This window comes from Myotis nattereri (assembly GCF_964212035.1).
Source record: "Myotis nattereri genome assembly, chromosome: 12".
NCBI classification, from domain to species: Eukaryota; Metazoa; Chordata; class Mammalia; order Chiroptera; family Vespertilionidae; genus Myotis; species Myotis nattereri.
Window position 1 is genome coordinate 16,068,772 of NC_138087.1, and position 24,444 is coordinate 16,093,215.

At 38.6% G+C, this 24,444-nt stretch overlaps 1 protein-coding gene across 4 annotated transcripts in view; it reads left to right on the forward strand.

Annotated features, from left to right (window-relative positions):
• The window catches only part of LINGO2 (leucine rich repeat and Ig domain containing 2), a 1,194,892-nt gene extending 1,171,066 nt beyond the window's left edge, over positions 1 to 23,826 (forward strand). For all 4 annotated transcript variants that reach the window (XM_081104245.1, XM_081104243.1, XM_081104244.1 and 1 more), the window contains one exon: positions 19,746 to 23,826. In XM_081104245.1, the coding sequence (XP_080960371.1) occupies positions 19,781 to 21,601 (1,821 nt within the window). In that variant the 5' untranslated portion in view covers positions 19,746 to 19,780 and the 3' untranslated portion in view covers positions 21,602 to 23,826. The remainder of the gene's footprint in view (positions 1 to 19,745) is intronic.
• The last annotated feature ends 618 nt before the right edge of the window (positions 23,827 to 24,444 follow it).

Consider the following 24,444-nt stretch of genomic DNA (forward strand, 5'->3'; position numbering starts at 1 on the left):
ACTGAGGATCCCTGAGTTTACGTGTCATGATTGACAGTTATTACCAGTTGTAAGATCAGACATTGGAGCCAGATATGATTGTCCAAAACGTCCTGTTCCCTTTCCATGTTATCTATGGTTGTGCTTCTGTTTCCATAGCATACCATCATGTCTACGATTTCTCTTTTTTTAACTTGTCTTCAGCCACAGTTGACATGCATTATCTGAGCTTAGTGAGTAGACATCTGTATAACTTAGGAGGTGATCAACCTGATAGGTCTAGTACCGACCTAGCACCACACAGAGTTATTACAATATTATTGATTATAGTCCCTATGCTGCACTTTACATCCCATGGATTTTTTATAACTGCAATTTTTACTTCTTAATCCCTTTCACCTTTTCACCCATTCTCCAACCCCCCTCCCATCTGGCAACCATCAATTTATTTTCTGTATCTATGAGTTAACTTCTGTGTTATTTGTTCATTGTGTTTTGTACATTCCATGTGTTAAGTGAAATCAAGTGGTATTTATCTTTCTCTGTCTGACACTTCACTTAGCCTACTAGCCTCTAGGTCCACCCATGTTGCCACAAATGGTAAAATTTCATTCTTTCTTTATGGCTGAGTAATATTCCCTTGTATATGTGTACTACCTCTTTATCCTCTTTATCTGAACACTTCAGTTGATGTAAATAATGCTGTAATAAACATAGGAGTGCATATATCTTTTCAAATTAGTGTTGTGGATTTCTTCAGATAAACATCCAGAAGTGGAATTGCTGGGTCACATGGTAACTCTGTGTGTAATTTTTTGAGGAACCTCCAAACTGTTTTCCATAGTGGCTGCACCAATTTCAATCCCACTAACAGTGCAGGAGGGCTTCCTTTTTTCCACATCCTCACCAACATTTGTTAATTTGTTGATAATAGATATTCTGACACATGTGAGGTGATATCTCATTGTGATTTCAATTTGCATTTCCATGATGACTCGTGATGTTGAGCACCTTTTCATAGGCCTCTTGGCCATCTGTACATCCTTTTGGGTGAAATGTCTATTCAGGTCCTCTGCTCATTTTTATATTGGATTTTTTTTGTTTTTGGGGGGATAAGTTATATGAGTTCCTTACATATTTGGGGTATTAACTCCTTATCAGATGTATCATTTTCTAATATCTCCTCTCATTCAGTAGTCTTTTTGTTTTCTTGATGGTTTCCTTAGTTTGGTGTAGTCCGCTTTGTTTATTTTTTCTTTTGTTTTCCTCACTGGAGGATACGTATACAAATAACATTGCCCAGAGTAATGCCAGCGAGTTACTGCTTATGTTTTCTTCTAGGAGTTTTATGGTTAAGTCTTACATTGAGTCTCATCCATTTTGGGTTTATTTTTGTAGTATATGGTATAAGAAAATGGTCTAGTTCTATTTTTTTGCAGGTATCTGTCCAGTTTTCCTAGCATCATTTACTGAAGAGACTGTCTTTATGCCACTGTATATTCTTGCCTCCTCTGACATGTATTAGTTGACCCTATAGACATGGGTTTATTTCTGGGATTTCTATTCTGTTTCATTGAGCTATGTGTCTGTTTTTATGCCAGTACCGTGCTGTTTTGATTACTATAACCTTGTAGTATATTTTTATGTCAGGTAGCATGATGCATCCACCTTTCTTCTTTATCAAGAATGCTTTGGTGACTTTTTGCAATTCCATATAAATTTTAGGATTATTTTTTCTAGTTCTGAGAATTCCTTTGGTATTTTGATAGGGATTTTATTGAATTCATAGATTGCTTTGGGTAGTATGGACATTTTAATGATGTTAATTCTTCCAACCAATAAGCATGGTAAATCCTGCCATTTATTTCTGTCTTCTTCAATTTCTTATAGTTTGCTGTGTATAGGTCTTTTACATTCTTAGTAAATTTATTCCTACGTATTTTATTCCTTTTGATGTAATTAGAAATGGGATTTTTTTAAAAATTATATTTCTTGACAATTGGTTGCTGTCTCCAAGTCTTTGAACATGAACTAGGCTTCCAATTATTGCATTGCTAACATGAAAATAGCACAGTCCACTGTAGAAGAGTTCTTACACTGAAGTTCATAACAAGGATTAAGTCAAAGGCAATATATTTCCTCTGGGGTTACTAGAATTCATAAGCATCACTCTTCCACAGAAAAAAACAGAACCCCCAAATCAGTGTTTTACTTGAGGTTCAAATGCAACACCTTACTGTTAGTCCTCTGGCTATCAAGATAACAAAACTCCCAAAAGGCAGGAGAAGCTGCTCAATTCTGGCTCCAGACCTCTTGCTTGATGTCAGACAATTTTCTCCTAAAACTAGATTAATCAATTACCATAAAATAAATATATGTCCATCAGATTTACATTGAAAGCACTCAATTAATTTTAAAACCAGCATCCAGGAGAATAGTTATAACAGAACCTGTGAACACAAGGATAACACCAGCCTCTGAGTGTCACTAAGAAATTCTTTATGCTCCCAGGATAGTGGCCATATATCCTGCTTTGCCTGGGATGGTCAAGCTTTTCACCTGTTGCCCAAAAGTATTTTGCAGAGTAAACCCACCCTTCACAGAAGTTTCCTAGTTTGCATGGTATATTCTATGGTCACTCCAATTAGAGAACACCTAGATCACCAGAGCAGGCACAAAGGTACCTCCGTCCCGTCTTGGGTTTTGCTATGCTGAGAGCATGCAATGTTAATACATTGGAAGGCTTAGATAAAGCTAAAAAGCAATACATTATATAATAAATTCTGCCTGTATAATTTATAAAATATGTTGAGAGAGAGCACTTGTTTCTCTGCTATGGCAGATCTGGATTTTTGTAAAGAACGGGCAGAGGAAGCATAAGTAGGCTGTGGGGTCAATGACAGACCTGGGTTAGAATCCTAACCCTGCCACTTACTACATGAGTGGCCTTGGTCTAGTTGCTTGGCTCTCCCTATGCCTTAATTGCATATTCTGATGAGGGGGTAGAAATGCTACCACCTACCACCCAGGGTTATTCTCACCAGAGTAACTAAGGCTACAGAGCCAGACAGACCTTAGTTTAAGTCTGGTGGTTGACAGAGGGGAGGGGTGTTAGAGTCCGGGTGAAGGGATTAAGTAGTACAAACTGGTAGTTACAAGAGTCATGGGGATATAACGTACAGCATTGGGAATATAGTCAGTAATACTGTGAAAACTACATATGATGTCAAGTGGACATTGAAAATATCAGGGGGAACACTTTGTAAAGTATAAAATTGTCTTATCACTATGCTTGTTTACCTGAAACTAACGCAAAATAATATTGAATGTCAGCTGCAATTGAAAAATAACATTTAAATTAAAAAAAAATACTTTTGTTTAAATCACACCTCTATCACCTCTATGCTACATGACCTTGTACAAGTAAGTTTAACCTAGAGACAGTTTCCCCATCCGTAAATGGTAACAAGAACAATTCCTACCTCAAAAGAGGTTGTTCTGAGGACTTTATAATGTAATGCATATAAAGTAAGCATGCCATAAACCTTTTATTATTCTAAAATATAATATTGGGAGATATTTAATAAGGCCCAGACATAATTTATATCTGAAATGTAGTTAATATTGCCTTTATTTCTGGCCACACATTATAAGTTACCTATAGGCTTAGTTGAAATTAGTTTTCTTATCTGAAAACCTAACAGCTTTCACCTGGTTTTAAATACTTGGAAGGTTTCACATAAGCATAATGTGTGAATTATACCCCTGAAGTTGCTGAGTTAAGACTTCAAATGACATTGCTTCCTATAAAATGCAGTTAGAATTGCCAGAATCAGTTCTTTATGTAAGCTGTTTTTCACCTTCATTTTTAGGCGTGAAAATCTCAATTTGCTGAGCCATTTATTGGTGTGTTTTTTCAAGACAATTATCCAAATGAGGATAATTAGCATGTATATTGCATGAAGGTAAACATAAAATTTAAAATAGTGTGATTCCCTATAATTCAAGAACTATTTACCAAAATACAAATAAACTGGCATATACAGGAGTGGACAAAAATAGTTTTACAGTTGTGAGCATGCAAAACAGTTTAATCTTGTATTTTTTTATTATTTTTTTCCATATTAACAATTGTAAACCTACTTTTGCCCACCCCTGTATATACAAGCTTCCCTAATGTGTATGTATCTACTAGTATACGATATATAAAGTATATATATATAGTTGTGTGTGTATATATATATATATATATATATATATATAGTCTCCAAAGAATGTCTACACACACTTAGAATAATTATAAAGGCAGTGTTTATTTTTTAAAATATATTTTATTGATTTTTTACAGAGAGGAAAGGAGAGAGATAGAGAGTTAGAAACATCGACGAGAGAGAAACATCGATCAGCTGCCTCCTGCACACCCCCTACTGGAGATGTGCCCACAACCAAGGTACATGCCCTTGACCGGAATTGAACCTGGGACCCTTGAGTCCGCAGTCCGACGCTCTATCCACTGAGCCAACCCGGTTTGGGCAAGGCAGTGTTTATTAAAATACATTTCATTTTCAAACTTGAGCTGTTTTGAGGGGACACATAGGTACCAACTCAAACTCACACACATACATGAATATATATACAGTTATCAGCCCTATGTATACATATTTTCAACTGAAAGAAATAAACCATGAAATTGAAATTAGGATTTGAATTATCTGTACCCTCATTAGAAATTACTCAATTGAAAGAAGACTGTATATGAATACTCTCTCTGCAGGGGTTGATGCCAAGTAATAAGATGGAAAGAGTTGCTGAAACTGCGCTGAGAGGAGAGTGCTAGGGGAAGACGCTGGAAGTGGTAGCATGCTGAGTGTAGTCGAGGGGCTTCTGTGCAAGTGCCCATTCCAGCATTTGTTAGATAGGTGACTGGTTCTGTGTTGTTGCTCTGAGGGGATTCTGATAAATGATCAGAAGTGAAAGGTCCATTATATCAGTCTTTTATCTTTCCCAAAGTATGGGATCCATTCCAATGCGATACTCTGATTTTAGGAGGTACAAATTATTCATGCAGTTACACTGAAAAAAAAAATGAAGATAAAGCTATTCCTTTTCCAATTTACTGCCAACCTCTGATTGCAACGAGGAGAAAGACTGGGTTTTAACACTGCTTTAATCCTAGCCATTTTCCCAAATGGAGAACAGGTCTCTGGTTCAGAGCCTTGGGAGGTGAGAATTTTTAGCCAGAAAATAACATTGCATATATTTTTAAATTACTTTTCATTCTGATTTTTACTTTTTCAGAGTATTTAGGTTTTAAAAATGGAGTTGATTTTAAAATAATAATAGTTCAGGTGATACACAGATTCAACAAAAGTCATGACTGGCATCAAATGGCTGGCATTTGAAAACTGCTATTATTACTTAAGTATAAAGGATCACCACCGTTTTGCTTAAGGTGCTGTGTTGAGCGAGAGCACTGTTCTCCACCTTCCTTCTGCAGGACACAAATTGGCATTAAAAAGCGCATTCTCGTATGAAAAGATGTACCACACCGCACCGATCAGACAGCTGAGGCTGATGTGCAGTTGCCTGTCTAGCACCCATGACTTGAGCCCTCCCTTTCCCATTGACTGACGCTCCACTTGTGGGCTGGAGGCACCACAGCTGAGATCTGCTATTCCAAAATGGCGCGTGGGTACCAACTCAGAGCATGGATTCTAGTAGAGCAGATAAGACCTGTGCATCCGTAGCATATGGTAGGGAATAGTAAGGTAGTGACAGAGCTCTAAATTATTCACAGGGAAATAGAAATAGTATCCATAAAGGGGACTTACCTTCTGCCCTGACTTGGTGACATGACAAATGAAATGAAAGATATGGCAGATCATGTCTGCATATTAGTTATCCACAAGGACAGAGGTTTACTGTGATTGAACATATTTTTATATTCTTTTTTCCCCCAAAATGAGTGTAGTATAATGTGCATTGACAACATTTTTTAAAAAATGAACCAAAAAAAGGACTGATAGAATAAATACACACTACTTGTAGCACAATTTAACATATTGATGTATTTTTACAGTCTTTTGTTTGATGTGGATGGTTATTTTTCACTTAATATTCATAATAGATGATACAAATGTATTTTAAAATTGCCATCCTTGCATCCCTTCCCCTTGGCTTATTCTCTATATCTATGGCTCTGTTTATTTTATTTATTCATTTATTTTAAAAAAGTGAACTCACATGATATTTGTCTTTCTCTGATTTATTTCATGTAACACAATACCCTCTAGGTCCATCCATGTTGTTGAAAATGGCAAAATTTCATTTTTTTATTGCTGAATATTATTCCATCATATTTATGTACCACAACTTTTTTAGCCATTCATCTACTGATGGACATTTAGGTTGCTTCCATATTTTGGCTATTACTAGTTACGCTGCAATGAACATAGGTGCGCATATATCTTTATGAGTCACTGTTTTAGTTTCCTTTAAATACCCAGATATGAAATTGCTGGATCATATGGCAGCTCAATTTAAAATTTTTTGAGGAATCTTCATACTGTTTCCCATAGTGTCTACACTAATTTACAATTCCACCAATGGTGTATGAGAGTTCCTTTTTCTTCACATCCTCATCAGCATTATTTGTTGATTTATTAATGATAACCATTCTGACAGGAGTGAGGTGTGTCTGTTCTGGTCCTCTGCCCATTTTTTAATCAGATTGTTATTTTGGTATTAAGTTGTATGAATTCTGTATTTGGATATTAACCACTTATCAGATGTTCATTTGTGAATTTCTCCTCCCATTCAGTAACTTGTCTTTTCACTTTAATAGTTTCCTTCATTGTGCAAAGGCTTTTTTGTTAAATGTAGTCTCATTTGTTTACTTTTTCTTTTGTGTCCATCCCTTGAGAAATATCCAAAAAGATATTACTAAGAGTGTTGTCAAAGAATTTACTTCCTGTGTTTTCCTGTTTCCTCCTAGGATGTGTATCATTTAAGGTCTAACATTTAAGTCTCCATTTTAAGCTTATTTTTTTTTTAATATATTTTATTGATTTTTTACAGAGAGGAAGAGAGAGAGATAGAGAGTCAGAAACATCGATGAGAGAGAAACATCGACCAGCCGCCTCCTGCACATCCCCCACCGGGGATGTGCCCGCAACCCAGGTACATGCCCTTGACCGGAATCGAACCTGGGACCTTTCAGTCCGCAGGCCGACGCTCTATCCACTGAGCCAAACCGGTTTCAGCAAGCTTATTTTTTTTATATGGTGTAAAAATAGGTACAAATTTATACCTTACTTTTTTCATGTAAAATTTTTCTGAGTTATTAAATATCTCATAATCATAATTTTAATTCCTACATAATAGTTTAAGGAGATGAGTCACAGATAATGCAATTATTTCTCCATGCTAGACATTGCTTTTTGCACTCAAGTAAACTCTGTCCAGTAAACAAGTTAATTATCCTATATAATAAAAGGGTGATATCCACTGACCACCAGGGGGCAGGCGCTGGCCCCTGGTGATAAGTGCACTCCCACAGTAGGGAGCGCCACTCAGCCAGGCTGACTGCTGATGAGCACAGTGGCAGCAGCGCTAACAATGTCCAACTGCCAGCTTAGGCCCACTCCCCATGGGAAGCGGACCTAAGCCATCAGACATCCCCGAGGGCTCCCAAACTGCAAAAGGGCGCAGGACGGGCTGAGGGACCACACACACACACAGTGCACGAATGTCATGCACTGGGCCTCTAGTATTATAATTATATTAATATAATTCACTTATTTACTGGACAGAGTTTTCCTACTAGATTATAAAGTGCCTTTACTCATTTCTATGTCCCAGCTTTCTTCTTTGATAGTTTTCCACTCTTTCATGGAGGGAATTCAAGCAATTAGTTTGTAGCCATTACTTTCTAAAAATAAGGGAAAGTCCCCAAATATCTTCTAAAGTTAGAGGCTGAAATCTGTTACGAGTGTCTTGGGATGTAAAGAATTACAAGTTCTTGCTTAGACGAATCCAGAGCCTCTTTACAACCTATCCCTAGGGTGAACTACATCAGGAGGTTTTATTTGTTATATTCTGTAAAACACTGTATGTTTCCTTCATTTTTTGTCTAAAAAGTAGCTAAAAAATGATAAAAATTTATATTACCTAGCCATCTAATAATGACTGAGTATGAATTAAGAACAGGCACATAAATGGGAACTTTAGGTGCAATTCTCTATCTAGCAAAGATAGAGAATTAGTTACATCAATAAATGCTAAAGTTGAAGCATTTTGTGGCAAGCTATTATGGTGTTTATTTCTATAACACGTAAAATAAAAAGCTGAACGTAAAATTGCATCTGATGTTTTAGATAACTTTTCTAGATGCCTAAACCTTTATGGAACAACATAAATAATACAAGCTTAAATAGATCCATAATAACAGATATTTTATATCAATTTATGTTTATTTTGGCAGAGCAAACCTGACTACTTACCAAACCAGCTTTCTCTTCTTCATAGGTACATAGGTGTGCCCTCATGACTGAGTTCTGGCTGATAAATATGAGAAATTATGAGTGCTCTTGTCAGGTCTGATTCATGAAAAACTCCTGCCCATAATCCTTTTTGTCCTTCTCCATGTGGAATGGAAAGGACTCTAATGATCTAGAAGAGGGAGAAGCTGCAAAATACATAGGCAGAAAAGACAAGAATAGGCACAAGTCCCTCCGTTTTCATGGAGCAGAACTAATAAACTACTGATTTAAGCCACTGAGATTTCAGGCTTTATCTGTTACAAAAGCTGGCAGAAATTTCTATCTGTTCACTTCCAGAGTCTTCCAGATGGGATTTAAAACAGCTATCTTGTCTGAGCAGCTTTAAATAAGAAAGAAGCTAAAATGTCTAGATGCCTTCAGCACCAAGTAATTAAAACCAGGTAATCTCCTGAGAGACTCATTCAGGCAGACCCACACTTCAAAGAGTCCAGTTTGCTTAGAACAGTAGATAAAATGGAGGGATCTGAAGGGGAAACTACTTAACAGAATTCTCCTTCATTTGATCTTACTTTCCCAAGGAAAACTTACTAATCTTATGAAAGAGAAGAGGTGGTTTTCTGTGCTCACACCTTTCACCTGGGTGGATCTTGAGGACTGAACAACAATTACCAAAAAAGGAAGATTATTTTTTTGTTTGTTTGTTCACTCCAAAGTGAGAAACATATTTCAAAAACTCATTAACAGGAATGTTAGCCCTGAGTTGTGGTTACCTCCGTTTTCTCCTTTGTACTATGAGATACTTAACAGACCTTACTATCTACCCAGACAGACTAACCCAGTGCCTCCAAGTTACCTAGGAGGTGACTACATCAGGAAAGGTTTTTAGTACTTCCTTCAACTAAGAGATTTGATGTCCAAGAGATACCATTTGCAATATTATGTTTCTCTAAATAAGATAATCAACATGTATAGAGCTCTGACTTTACATACATGTTTACATCTTATTCATTCTCAAAATAACCCTGTAGGATAGTTACTATTATTCTCATTTTAGAGGTAAGAAAACTGAGAATAAGAGAGGGTTAAGATTTAAACACATTTATATAGTTGCATATCTATGCTCTTATCCAGTGACCTTATACTGCCCTCCAGATTTGGAGCATTGAATATCACATTTGTGAGGCCATCAGCATCTTATGCTAACTACCCTTTAAGTAATCATATTAATTTCAAAGAGACATCTCAAAGCTAGACAAAACTACGTTCATGTTTAAAAGGTTGAAGTAGAATAGGCATACTCATGTCCAAGTATTTCCATGTAGGCCAAAAGGAGACCCAAAACTGTAGGACAGCAAATAATTTGCATTTCAAAGAGATCAAAATAAACACAAGAACACAGGGCTCTCCAGTTCAGGGAGAGATTAAACAGAAACTATTAATGAATGACTTAGGACAAGCTTTGATAATTGCTTACTAATCCCTTGAGTACAAAATAAACTCCATGTTTTGAAATACAGTCCAGGGGAAAGCTTGTTTGGAACAATGAAAAAGATACCAAAGCATAGACCAGGGGGAAGATGAGGAAATTTTAGGTTCTTCTCTATATTTAAAAGGATGCACTACTATAAAAATTGTGGGGTTTTTTTAAATGGTTACATTTGCTATCTATTTGAGATGAGATGTATTCATGATAATGTATAAGAAAGGATGGGATAAGTACAGGGAAAAGGTCTGAGTTCTGTCTTTGAAGTGGAAAAAAAAAACGCATAGAAATACAGTGGGGCCTTGACTTACGAGTGTCCCGACTAACGAGTTTTTCGAGATACGAGCCATCTCTCGGCCGATTTTTTGCTTTGAGTTGCGAGCTAAAATTCGGGTTATGAGCCAGCTTCAGATACCCCACCGCTAGTTGGCGCAGCAAACATCACAGTGAATGCCACAACATCAGCCCAGCATCACGTGTCTCGTTCACTTTTTGATTTGATATATGAGTAATTTGAGTTACAAGCTCCGTCACGGAACGAATTAAACTCGTAAGTCAAGGCCCCACTGTACTGGCTCCATTACTGACACAGGCTAACCTTAGAAAAATGACTCAACAGGCAAGAAGAGTGCTTCCCCCCTCTCCTGAAGACAAGTGCTTCACCAGGACGTGTGGAATCTTTCAGAGTCTTCCGCTCTAGTCAAGGGCACATCATGACTTCTGTGTGGCTTCTCCCTGGAGAACCTAGAGAACAAATGTTAGGCTAGTTAGCCTGTTTTGTGGTAAAGGAAGTTGCTGTTGTATTATGACTATTCTGCACTGACAAAGGTTTCCTGGGCAAATGAGTGCTCCCATGCCAAATGAGGGCAGCATGCATGCACGAGCCAGTAAGGGTTATCAAAGGTCCTTTCCATAATCTCCCCTTGAGGGACCTCAGCAAATACAGCAAATATTAGCTAGAAGTGAATATTCCGGGAATAACTACTCAACAAACCAGAACAGAGAACTACCAGATCAAAGGAACTACCAATGAGACATCCCTTGATTGTGGGTCCCAAAGAGCCCAAGAAATTGCCCCATAAAAGGAATCAGTTTTAAAATCTGCTATTCCCAGAGAACACTAAGTTATCTATGACAGTTCTAGTTTAAATAAAACTTTTCTGGTCTCCTTACCTCTCCTCAATAAATTATAAAGGGACAATGGGGCGGGGGAGGGGGGAGGTTAAGATCCTATTTGACTATATCTGTGACTCCTGCTTGTTCAATTTACTAGTTGTATGACCAATTTATGGCAATATCACTGCATTAAAATACATGAAGAGCTAATTTCATACAGATAGAAGACTATATAGATAATGCTAGAGTCTAACTAGATGATAATTGCAAGCATTTAATAGTCTCTCCAAGAAAGTAGAAATCAAAATGCCATCTTCAGGTATTACAGAAATGCTAATCTGCATATGGTTAATTAAGGGTTATCTACGGTGGTAGATAACTGCTTTCCTATCTGCATGAGCCACTGAGTCATTTTATCATTGTATTTGTAAGTTTTGTTTTAAAAATAATTTCATAGTAATATAAAACCTATTGGGTGCTCTCCAAATCTGGTTTCTGTTGGCTATTTCCACCTTAAATGTTCTTCAAGTTGAGCCTTAAGTTTGAAAGTTTCCATTCCCTCCTTACCAAAATGAGTAAAGCAAAAAGGATAAAAATACAATGCTTTGGAGGATTACTTGGAATCATATAGAAAGATAAACTTTATTCTGTAGAAAAACAGTTCAAATCTAGTGTTTCCTGCCAGGTAGGGGATTTTGCGGTTTAATCTCAAGTTCATTGGGTCCTTCAATGAACCTGGTGACACGAGACTTGCTCACATGAAAATGGATTTCTCTTAGTTTTCAAATGTTTTATGCAACTTTCACAACTCTTAATTATCTAACTTAGGCACAGACCAGTAATTCTGAGTTTACAGTTTAGACACCTGGAAGTTATAACCTCAGATGTGTTTTAGACACCTTTATTCATTAAATCATTTCTTTTACTTTTTCCCCCTCATCACCCACCTCTCTCCATTTGAGAAATAACTTTACTGGGGGAAAAATACTAGATTTCTGCGCTATTCATTTATTGTTTTGTGCCCTTGTTCTGTTGCTATCAGAGAACTAAATTAATCATAGAATTCCCAGGCTAAGCAATTTATCATTATCTTATCCATCAAAGCAGTTGTTTCTCTTCTAACCTTTCTTTTTAAACAGCATACAACCATCATCTCTTTCCTTTCGTGTGTTTTTTAAAACAGTGGCTGGCTGAAATTCTTCATTTCTCCTCCAGTCTAACAATCTATTTCTCTCTCTCACTGTGTCACCCATTTGAGGACCTCTCTGCAGTGTCCCCCTACTCAGTCCCCAGAGGAAGTTTATGTCTTTCTTTGGCATGCATTCTCTTACTGGATATTGCTTCATTATCTCATAAAATTTTTAAAATAGCAGCTATTATTTATGTGCTAAGCATCTGAAATATACCACCTGTGATCTTTTCTGTTTTATTTTCACAAATCAACAGGAAATGATGAGAAATATTGCTGGTGAATATTGATGTATTAGCCTACCCATGTCCCACAGCTACCAAATGTCAAACTCAGAATTTGAGCCAGGTATTTCTGAGTCCCAATGTTTGCTATTTTCTATTCTTTCATATTGCTTCTTTAAATCTTTATGAAGTTTTTGTCTGTGTTTCTTTCACTAATAGAATGGACTACAAACACCTCACTCACAAAAAGCATAAGTATGAAACTATCCAACTTCACATAGTAATCATTGTGCCTGAGCATCCCTTTGATCAGAAGCAATGGAGAGTCCCTTGTCAGATCCCTACAGATTGTAGTTTCCTGCTTTATTCTTAATGAAACGAAGTTCAACTTGTCAAACCTTGGTCACAGTTGGACATTATGAGAAAACTTTGATTGTACAACTTCTACTGACAGTGAAAGTTAAATGGAGCCAGCAGTTTGCCCTTCTGAACTAAAACTGAGATATATTTGTGCAGAGAATAATAAAGCACAACCTTCCTACACCGTTTCTAAACTACATCAAAGAGCTATGATGAGATATGGCCCACGTTTATCTACTTCTGCCTAGCTGAGACAGTAGTAGAATGGCAGAGGTATTCCAGATCCTCAAGGAGCCTGTCTGCTGCCTGCTTACTGAGTACGTACCCATCCTTCTTTGTAATTGTCCTTCACTTTGGAACCAAAATAACCAATTTTAAGAGGAAAAAATAACGCAAGATACTATCCAGCTAAGTTGAGCTTCTTTCCGGTTAAGTTGCAGCCATGATTGGATTAGATGCTGTCGTTTCCATGTTAGATATACTCGGGGACAGATTAAGTGATTTATGCAAGACAATAACCTTTCCCTAAACCACAACCAAAGTAGGATGCCAGCTATCTCCTTACCTAACTAGTGATGTGTAGCTTGAACAAATACTGCCAGAAAAGACTTTTCACTCTGGTGGGATCTTTTAAAAATAGCTTCTTCTTCACCATCAATTTAAAATAAACTGAAATGCACAGTGTGTAATAAAACTTTTATATTGAATGTAGAGTCATATAATTGTAATAGGAAAATAATTTTTCCTGCCCTACCAAAAAAATACCAAAAAGTATTTGAAACGTATTATTTTAAGAAGTATAAAATCATTAATCTGCCTAGGGAACCCATACATCTTGGCCCAGTGATAGACCGATAGAAGGGAACCAGAAATCCCAGATTTTGTTACTGCTATTAAGCTTGTCATCTCAGTGAATGACCAGGTCCCGTCCACTTGACAAAAGGCTCGAAATCATCTTTGCCTCTTTCTCTCCTCACAGCCAATCCTTAACTAAAGCATTTCTATTCTGCTTCAAAACTTCTCTGGAATCTGTCCATTTATCCAAGCCTACTTCTATGACCCTGATCGAGAGCACTTTTATTCTGGCTTGAATTAAAGCAACAGATTTCTGAGTTTCCAGCCTCATGTTTTTCTCTCCTGCAAGTCTATATTTTTATTTCCACAGTGAGATTAATCTTCCCAAAATGTAAATCTGATCATATCGCTCCTTTCATAAAACACACTAATGGCTGGTCATTGCCCTCAGGATAAAGTGCAAACAGCTTATCACAGTTTACATACCCCTCATAAATCATTCCCCTAATTATCTTTTTAGCCTCTACTCTCTCCTGTTTTGCTCCAACCATTCTGGACTACTTTAATCCTCCCATCACAGCATGTTCCCCTAGATTTCCATGTCTTTGCACATACTGTTCACTTTGCCTAGAACCACATCTCACTCCACCAGGATTGCGCGGAGGGATAAATGGAAATATATTGCTGCAGGGCTACAATATATTTTCCTTGAAGCAATTTGTAACTTTTATTACAATCTACTTAATTAAAGATGTATAGCATAATGCCTAGAGAAACAAATAAAAATAATGTAAGTAAATATATAGGAAACTAGGGGCCTGGTGCACGTAATTCATGCACTGTGTGTGTGTGTGTCGGGGGGTGTCCCTCAGCCCAGCCTGCCCCCTCTCACATACTGGGAGCCCTCAGTCGTTGACCCCCATCACCCTCCAATCGCAGGATTGGCCCCTTGCCCAGGCCTGATGCCTCTGCCAGAGGCGTCAGGCCTGGGCAGGGGACCCTCATTTCCCCCCATCACTGGTTCTGCCCCCAGCCCAGGCCTGATGCCTCTGGCCCAGGCGTCAGGCCTGGACAGGGGACCCCCAGACCTCTCCGATTGCTGGCTCTGCCCCTTGCCCAGGCCTGATGCCTCTGCCAGAGGCATAGACCCCCATCACCCTCTGATCGCCTGATTGGCCCCTTGCCCAGGCCTGACGCCTCCGCCAGAGGTGTCAGGCTTGGACAGGGGACCCCCATCTCCCCCCGATCACTGGCTCTGACCCCCACCCAGGCCTGAGGCCTCTGGCCCAGGAATCATGCCTGGGCAGGGGACCCCCATCTCCCTCTGATCGCTTGCTCCACCCCCCGCCCAAGCCTGACGCCTCTGACCCAGGCTTCAGGCCTGAGCAAGGGGACCATCATATCCCCCCAATCCCCGGCTCCGCCCCCCCAGCTCCCCGCGGTTGCAGGCTCCGCCCCTGCCCAGGCCTAACGCCTCTGGCCTGGGCATCCGACCCGGGCAGCGGGGACCCGCAGCTGCAGCAGCCCCGCGATCGTGGGCTCCGCTTTAGGCCCAGGTAAGGGACCCCAAGCTCCTGGGACTGCCAGCTTCGACCGTGCCCAGCTCCCATCGCTGGCTCCACCACTACTTCCTGCTATCACTGGCCAGGGCGGCAAAGGCGCCTGATTCTCCGATCATGGCTGGGGGGCAGGGCCAAGGCGGCCCCAGGGCCACCTTTGCCCTGCCCCCCAGCTCTTAGCTCCCCCCTGGGTTTCCGATCACTGTCAGTGGTAGGAGGCTTCTTCCTGCTTTCCCTTTCGCCTCCCTGCATTGTGCCTACATATGCAAATTAACCGCCATCTTGTTGGCAGTTAATTTGCATATAGCCCTGATTAGCCAATGAAAACAGTAGCGCCGTACGCCAATTACCATTTTTCTCTTTTATTAGTGTAGATTAAAGGAGAAATTGAAATGTAACACTAAAAAAATAATTGATTCAAATAATCTATAATAAAAGCATAATATGCAAATCGACCAAATGGCTGAACGACTGTCCAGACGAAGCCGGGGCTGTGAAGACCTACTCTTGCATGAATTTTGTGCATCGGGCCTCTAGTAAGACAATAAAGGAGAAAGAAAGGAATAAAAATATTCAAGAAGCAAATAGACGACAAATAAAATGGCAAAATCAAGTGAAACTATGTTAGTAATTATATTTAGTTTAAATGGACAAAGCTATCTTACAAAAGGCAGAGATTGTAAAGACCATCAGACTGATTCAGAAGCAAGAAGTAGCCACGTGCTGCGTATAAGAGAAGCTCTTTACTACAAAGACAAATCTGTTGAAAGTAAAAGGATGGAAAAAGGTATACCATGAAAACATGAAGCTTAAAACAGCCAGAGTGGCTATCTCAATCATTCAAAATAACCTGCAGACAAGGAGTATTACCAGACACAGGATGGACTCTTTCCAGTGACAAAAGATCAATACATTAGAAGTTGATCATGTGCTTAATAGCAGAGCTTCAAAATACATGAAACAAAAACCTACAACACTTATGAAAATATAGACAAATTTACCTTCATAGTTATAGATTTTAACAGGTATCTCTTAGAATAACTTTGAAAAGGTTATAAAACCTTGGAAAATCTTGACAATACAATCAACCCTATTAATGCAACAGGCCAAACAGCACCCCAAACAGCAAATACATCTCTATTTCAAGTGCACATAGAATGGTCACCGAGATTGATTTCAGAAGACTGAAATTTTGCAGAGTATGTTCTCTGACCACAACAGAATTAAATTAGAAATTAAAAATACGATTATAGAAAAGACTTAAATACTTGGAAATAAGGTAACTCAGTTCCCAAACAATTCATGATTCAAAAAAGAAAGCACAAATTAGAAAAATGTTTTGACTAGAATAATTTTTAAAATATATATTAAAGTTTGTTAAATGCATGGAGGATATTTATAGTTTTAAAAGCTTATACTAGAGAAAAAAATCAATAAGGTTCTGCCTTAGAAAAATAAATAAAAAGAACAAACTAAACCCAGAAGAACCTGCACCAAACATCTATGTATTTGAGTTACATTATTTCCTTATGATATATTCCTAGGGGAAAAAAGGTTCATGAGATTTACTCACTTTTGGAGGTGATAGATATAATATTGCATAAACCGTGTTGAGGATTTCACAGATGTATGTTTATCTCCAAACTCAAGTTACATGCATTAAATATGAACAGCTTTTTATATGTCAATCATACCTCTATAAAGTGGTTATAACAAATTTTTAAAAATTAACAAGGACAAAAAGTGAATCAAAGAGATTAACATGTTTAACATTGATATATTTAAAGTCAATATATTAACTAACCTCATTGTTGTATCTGAAGCTCCATAAGGTTGTACCAGTTTGTATTCCTTCTCTCAGTTCCTTCTGCGCTTGTTAATTCTGAGTAAAAATAATTATTGAACTTTGTCAATCTGACAGGCAACAATGATATACCCCTGTTGTTTAATTTGAATTTCTTTGCTTACTAGTGAAGTTTTTTATCTTTTTAGATATTAGCTGCTTTTAGTTTTTATTACATTAAGCTCTTTCCCTTAGTATTAAATAAATAGCTCTTAATAATATCTTTAAGCTATTATGAATCTAAAATGTATTATTTAGTTCAGTTAGGTTGCCTTTGTGTATGTTGTTTATTTCCTCATCTGTTATTTTTTAAATGCATAAAATTGAACAGGTGGTTTTTTTTTCATGATTTCTAGTTTAGTTATAGAAAATGCATTTCAACTCTATTATAAAATGATTAAGCTTTCTTCTTATATTTTTATTCTAAATTTACCTGGAATTTATTTTAGTGAAGTTTATGTGCAACTTTTTCCACTCAATATCTAGCCAAGTATAGCCAATAATTTTATTTTTCTCACTGAATTAAAGTGCCACCTTTCACATACACTGACTTTTCAAATATATTTAGATATAATTCCTGATGTTTCTGTCTCATTCACTGTATATTTTTGTATCAGTATCATGCTGCTTTATTATAGTTTTAGAAGTTATATTTAAATATCTTATAGGGTAAGTCTGTTTTTATTAGTTTCTAATTATTCTCATATTTATATTCTTCAAAATAAACTTCAGAATTTTTCAAGTCCAAAAAGTAATCTTTGTTAGATGCATATCTATCTAACATCAAATCTTTCTATTAAAATATATAGTATATCCTCCTTTGGTAAGCTTTGATTAGATCTGTGTATTTCTTGTTAAGTTAATTCTAAGGAATTTGTGTAATTTTTTTTGCCCAGAGATTCTGTGACTGGAATTATTTTTTACAATAATATTTTCTGTTTTATATAATGTGAAAAAAACAATTAAATTTTATAACATGTTGATTTACTTAATCCTCCTATTTGTTAGAATATTAAAATTAATTTTCTTTAGTTTTCAAGGCAGACATTAATTTGATCTACAAACAAAAGTTTTATCACATCTTTTTCAATAACTAGAACTCATATCCTATCTAATAATAGACAAACAGGGTAATTGTACCTTTGCTACGCCTCCCATTGGCTAATCAGCACAATATGCAAATTAACCGCCAACAAAGATGGCAGTTAATTTGCATATGTAGGCTCCAAGCAGCAGGACGAAAACTGAAGGCGAGCCGGATCTGTGAAGACGGACGATGGAAGGCGGCTCCAGCCGGAGCGAAGGCCTGGGTCCCGGGGGCCAGAGGAAAACCGGTGCTGGCAGCCAGGAGAAGGGAAGGCCTATTGCACAAATTTCTTCGTGCAACAGACCTCTAGTTCTCATCTAATTGATTTTGCTAGCACTTTCTGTATCTTTACCTTGTTTCTACATTTTGGCAACATTTTTTCTAGTTAGTTATTCACCATTCAGGTTGATCCTGGTTTTTATTTATGGACAATTTATTTAGATGTAGAGAGATATACCTGCACATAGACAGAAACATAAATGTAAACATTGTGATTGGAGACCTGTACTTTTATTCATTGTTCTTTTACAATTCAGGGGTAGACAATGAAGCTTATCAAATACTTTTTTATCTAAAAATATTGCTTTAGAGTTGTTACGCCTAAGATAAGGTGTTTATGGGTTAAGTGTACCCCGGGGACCCCAGGCTGAAAAGCACAGCTCAACAACACACCTCTTGTTACTCATGTCTGTTTAAGTATCTGCAGTTAAAGCATGCTCACTTCTGAGCTCATTTGATATCTCTTTGATTTCAGTTTACAGGTTCACTGGATTTGAACTTGAATATGAAAGAATGATAGCTCATTTATTATTTAAAAACATTTTTCTTAAAATGATAACTCTTCCCACTCTTCAGTATTGAACCTCAGAACTTAAGAAAACATTTTCATCATCATCCCTATGTTGGTGCCTTGTCCTGATGACAAACACAAAGAATACACAGAGATTTTGAGGATCTTTTTGTTTATCTCAAAAAAGGAAATCCTTTCATACATCAAAGTTACTGAATTCTGAAAGAAGTATACTTTCTAATTAAAAGTTCTTTTTTTTTTAAGTTAAAGAACACATTCTATAGGTAAAGGAAAGTCTCAAGTTCTTACCCAGGATGTAGACTTTGTTTTGTCTTTGACCCTGTGGCCTGGTGTTGTATGGAGCTTCTGTTGGCATCTTTCCGAACACAGGACAACATCCCAAACAGGAGAGGTGCAGACACTGATTCACACTGAACCCGTTTTCTCTTAGTCACTCCCTGCTTTAGTTGTTTGAGTTCAAAATAGCGCCTTTTAGAAAATATATGTGGTTTTGCCTCACAGTCTATGCAGGACAGTGTATAGTCTCTAATAGTTTTCAAACACTGTAATTGTCCTAACTGTAGGAAGCTACTATTACCACCATTACCTCCATGTTTTAGCCAAGAAAACCGGATTGCAGGGAGGTGAGAAGCTTATCGGAGATCATGCTGCTAATGTTGGAGGCTCGCAGATTTCAGTTCAGATCTACGTGATGCCAAACCCTGCGTCCTTTCCACTGTACTTCTGCCTTTTTCTTTCCCTTTCCCTTTCCATGTGCTGACCCACCTTTTCTTTTCTCTTCTGCCGCTTCCCCTGCAGGCCCGTGACCAAGGCGTAGACTAAGAGGTGGAGTCATGCTTCACCCGGCCATTTCATGTTGGCAGCCGTTCCTGGGTCTGGCTGTGGTGTTCATCTTCATGGGGTCCACCATCGGCTGCCCTGCTCGCTGTGAGTGCTCCGCCCAGAACAAATCTGTTAGCTGCCACAGGAGGCGACTGATCGCCATCCCGGAGGGCATCCCCATCGAGACCAAAATCTTGGACCTCAGCAAGAACAGACTAAAAAGCGTCAACCCTGAAGAATTCCTATCATATCCTCTCCTCGAGGAGATAGACCTGAGTGACAACATCATCGCCAATGTGGAGCCAGGAGCATTTAACAATCTCTTCAACCTGCGTTCCCTCCGCCTGAAAGGCAATCGCCTGAAGTTGGTACCCTTGGGGGTATTCACGGGGCTGTCCAACCTCACCAAGCTGGACATCAGTGAGAATAAGATTGTCATCTTACTGGACTACATGTTCCAGGATCTGCATAACCTGAAGTCTCTGGAGGTGGGGGACAATGATCTGGTTTATATATCACACAGGGCCTTCAGTGGGCTGCTTAGCTTGGAGCAGCTCACCCTGGAGAAGTGCAACCTCACCGCGGTACCAACAGAAGCCCTCTCCCACCTCCACAGCCTCGTGAGCCTGCATCTGAAGCATCTCAATATCAACACTATGCCTGTGTATGCCTTTAAAAGATTGTTCCACCTGAAGCACCTAGAGATTGACTATTGGCCTTTACTGGACATGATGCCTGCCAATAGCCTCCATGGTCTCAACCTCACCTCTCTCTCGATCACCAATACCAACCTGTCCACCGTGCCCTTCCTGGCCTTTAAACACCTGGTCTACCTGACCCACCTTAACCTCTCCTACAACCCCATCAGCACTATCGAAGCAGGGATGTTCTCTGACCTGATCCGCCTTCAGGAGCTTCACATAGTGGGGGCCCAGCTCCGTACCATTGAGCCACACTCCTTCCAAGGGCTCCGCTTCCTTCGCGTGCTCAATGTGTCTCAGAACCTACTGGAAACTTTGGAAGAGAATGCCTTCTCCTCCCCTAGGGCTTTGGAGGTCCTGAGCATTAACAACAACCCCCTGGCCTGCGACTGCCGCCTCCTCTGGATCCTGCAGCGGCACCCCACCCTGCAGTTTGGCGGCCAGCAGCCCATGTGCGCTGGCCCAGACACCATCCGTGAGCGGTCCTTCCAGGATTTCCACAGCACTGCCCTCTCTTTTTACTTTACCTGCAAAAAACCCAAAATCCGTGAGAAGAAGTTGCAGCACCTGCTAGTGGAGGAAGGGCAGACGGTCCAGTTAGAATGTAGTGCGGACGGGGACCCTCAGCCTGTGATTTCCTGGGTGACGCCGCGAAGGCGTTTTATCACCGCCAAGTCCAATGGCAGAGCTACTGTGTTGGGTGACGGCACCTTGGAAATCCGCTTTGCCCAGGACCAAGACAGTGGGATGTACGTTTGCATTGCCAGCAACGCTGCTGGGAACGATACCTACACAGCCTCCCTGACTGTGAAAGGATTCACTTCAGACCGCTTCCTTTATGCCAACAGGACCCCTATGTACATGACCGACTCCAATGACACCCTGTCCAATGGCACCAACGCCAATACCTTTTCCCTGGACCTGAAAACAATACTGGTGTCTACAGCCATGGGCTGTTTCACATTCCTGGGTGTGGTTTTATTTTGTTTTCTCCTCCTTTTTGTATGGAGCCGAGGGAAAGGCAAGCACAAAAACAGCATTGACCTTGAGTATGTGCCCCGAAAAAACAATGGTGCTGTTGTGGAAGGGGAGGTGGCCGGACCCAGGCGGTTCAACATGAAAATGATCTGAGGGTCTGCCACTCACACTTGTGTCTGTGTCCTTGTCCGTAACCAGCAGGACAACCTGGCGCAGTCAGTTACTAGGTTGAAAGGCAGCTTAGTGCAGCTGCCCCTGTGTCAAAGCAGGGTCTGTGGAAGCAGGAGGACTGCTTAATGGAGACGCTCCACCTAGAGGCAGGCAGGCTGGTGTCAAGGCCCTTCACACAGTGGGATACTAATTGTTTGCATTGCAAATATTGGCATTCTGGGGATCTCAGTAAGGAACCTGAACCTTGGCTCATGCTCCTGGACGGTTATTCAACATTTCCTACCACTGCAGAAACAAAAGAAAAAATTAAGAGGAACAACCTACAATGTAGGATTTACATATTCAAAAGACACATTTGTCTAAAATATACTCTACCGAAAAATTTGTATCTATGATTATCCTTTATTAAGTCCTTGCATCATACCATATTGTTGGTTCTACACCACAAAGAAATCAATATATTCTTTACTCTTCCTTTTTTTGAAACATATATGCTGTATATGTTTTAAAGCAATATGAATGAGAGGTTGTGCTTTTAGTTACTCACCACTATAGATCCAAGTGTGATTTCACCTTCCTTTACATCCAGATAACCCTGAGACCAGATCCCCGGAGTTGTGGGTGGAGATGTGTTGAAAGATGCATTTGTCTGATGTAGGGTGCCAAGAAATAGGACCCAAGGCAAAAACTGCTCAACTCTGTTAACTTCTGTTACTATAAATAAAGGCATGTGCCTAGTTTTGATACAGAATGGAATATTTTTTATACTTGTGATATCACACTGGACCAGTTTACTGTAACCAAGCCCTTGGTTTCTCCCGGAGCTGGTAGGCCACTAGTTGTACCTGTAAAATGAAGGTAGGTGGTAAGAATGAAAACAACCCATTCAATGACAACTTGATATTTCTTCCATCAGTTGCTACTAATGGGTTAGTAGGAAATGAAAGAGCGTATAATTATTATGTAGTATGCTCATGGGGTTCTATTCACCTCATAACTAAGATCAAGAAGTCAGATGTTCAAAAGCTCTCTGGATAAGTTCTTCTCAGATGCCAACACAAACCAGGGTGATCCATGCATAACATGATGTTAATACAATTAAGAGGCCGCTTAAAACATGATAGCTGTCTGAAGACTGAAGTGTTGCCAAAGGAAGCATCTAGCAGCTCTGATGTTGTCTATCCAAGTACTAGAGGCAAAGTATTACTTTGAATGGGCAACTTCAGGATTTCTCCCTGCTTCCTAACTAAGTAAATAATTGGTTTTTGTTTTGGAAATTATCCTGTGTAGACCAAGAGGAATCTGTCTTGTTTTTAAAGAAGTGAGGACAACAAGGTGGATTAAAAAGTGTTTACCAATTTTTCCCCTCTGACCCAAGGATATTGCCAATTCAATTTGTATTAATGATTGTTACTCAACGTTAAAATATTATAGTTTGTTTTTTAAATGGCATCATGCCATTGCCACCTGTAATCTGGTTCAAGTAAGATATAATTTGCTAAATGTTGAGTGAATGGATTTTCAAAACATATTCATATGATCGCAGAAAGCATTGGATATAGAGGGTATTTATGAAATATGATCTATTTAACAGCACAGAATAGAGAGGAAATTCCTACATTTTGTACATGTTGAGAGAGACCTGAAAATGAGCCCCCTTTTGGATAGCATATAGGCTGGAATACAAGGTTTGCTTCTTCACATCAGATTGGAGGTTTGACATTCAAAATCTGGCATTTGTTTCAATATTTAAAATCTTGAGTAACTTTAATAAAATTAAATTGCCCCAATAAAAAAGTGACAGGTTCAGAAATTGTCTTGCCAATTGGCTAAACCCATTCTCCCTTAATAAAGGGTGGAAAATGAGATAAAAATTGAAGACTTGCCTGTTTGAGTCATTTGTGATTTGACTTACCTGATGATTATCATAGATCTTTCAGAAATTAATTCTCCAATTGTGTAATTACCTCGTTTTATCTAACAATACAAATCAAGATCTGTTGTAAATTCTAGAAAAATTCCAACTTCTGTGCAAAAGGAATGGGTCTTTCAAATTTAAAACAAACAAAACGAGAACAAAGATAAAGAAGGTAGAGAAATTGTCTATCTTAATTTTTCAGTATTGTGTGGAGCAAATACTTAATTGTCCAACAACAAAGACAGAAACATTGAACTATTAATTAAAGGGCTTTGTAATTTAACTGTTTTCAGTCAAAATTGATTAAAAAAAATCACGTATGAAATTGGATTAAAGTGAATCCATATTTGAAAAGATTTAGTTTTTAAAAAAGTTAGTTATTCCATTGGCAGAGGAGAGATTACACTCTCTCAGGGTTTCCATATTCTGATCCATGGAAAAATAGCTACTAAGATATTAATAACCATTCTTCCAAAAAACAGTCCCATAAACTAAGTTGGAGAATGCTGCATTCTATAACCACCTCTTAGAAGTTCAAAATCTATGTTAGCCTAATAAATACTCCAAAAATTCATGTAAACGAGATTTTTCTTTAATATTGTTTGTTTTGGGGTTTCTCTAACTTATTTGAGCATGGTGCACTTCTTTTCATGTTGTAACTGTTATCTGGGAAAACCAGTTCTGCAGAACCCACTTTGGTCAACATTAAACTAAAAAGTAGTACTCTTCTGAAATACTCCTAAACCCAATGTACCAAGGAAAGAAAAATTACGTATTTGAATTGGACTCCAGTAGATTTAAAAAAGCATACTTCTTGTATAACTGATCTGATTATAAAAATGTACTGGCCAGATATTTCTAGGAGAACTTTCTGCATGCAGCATCATAATCATGGGTTTATAGGTAA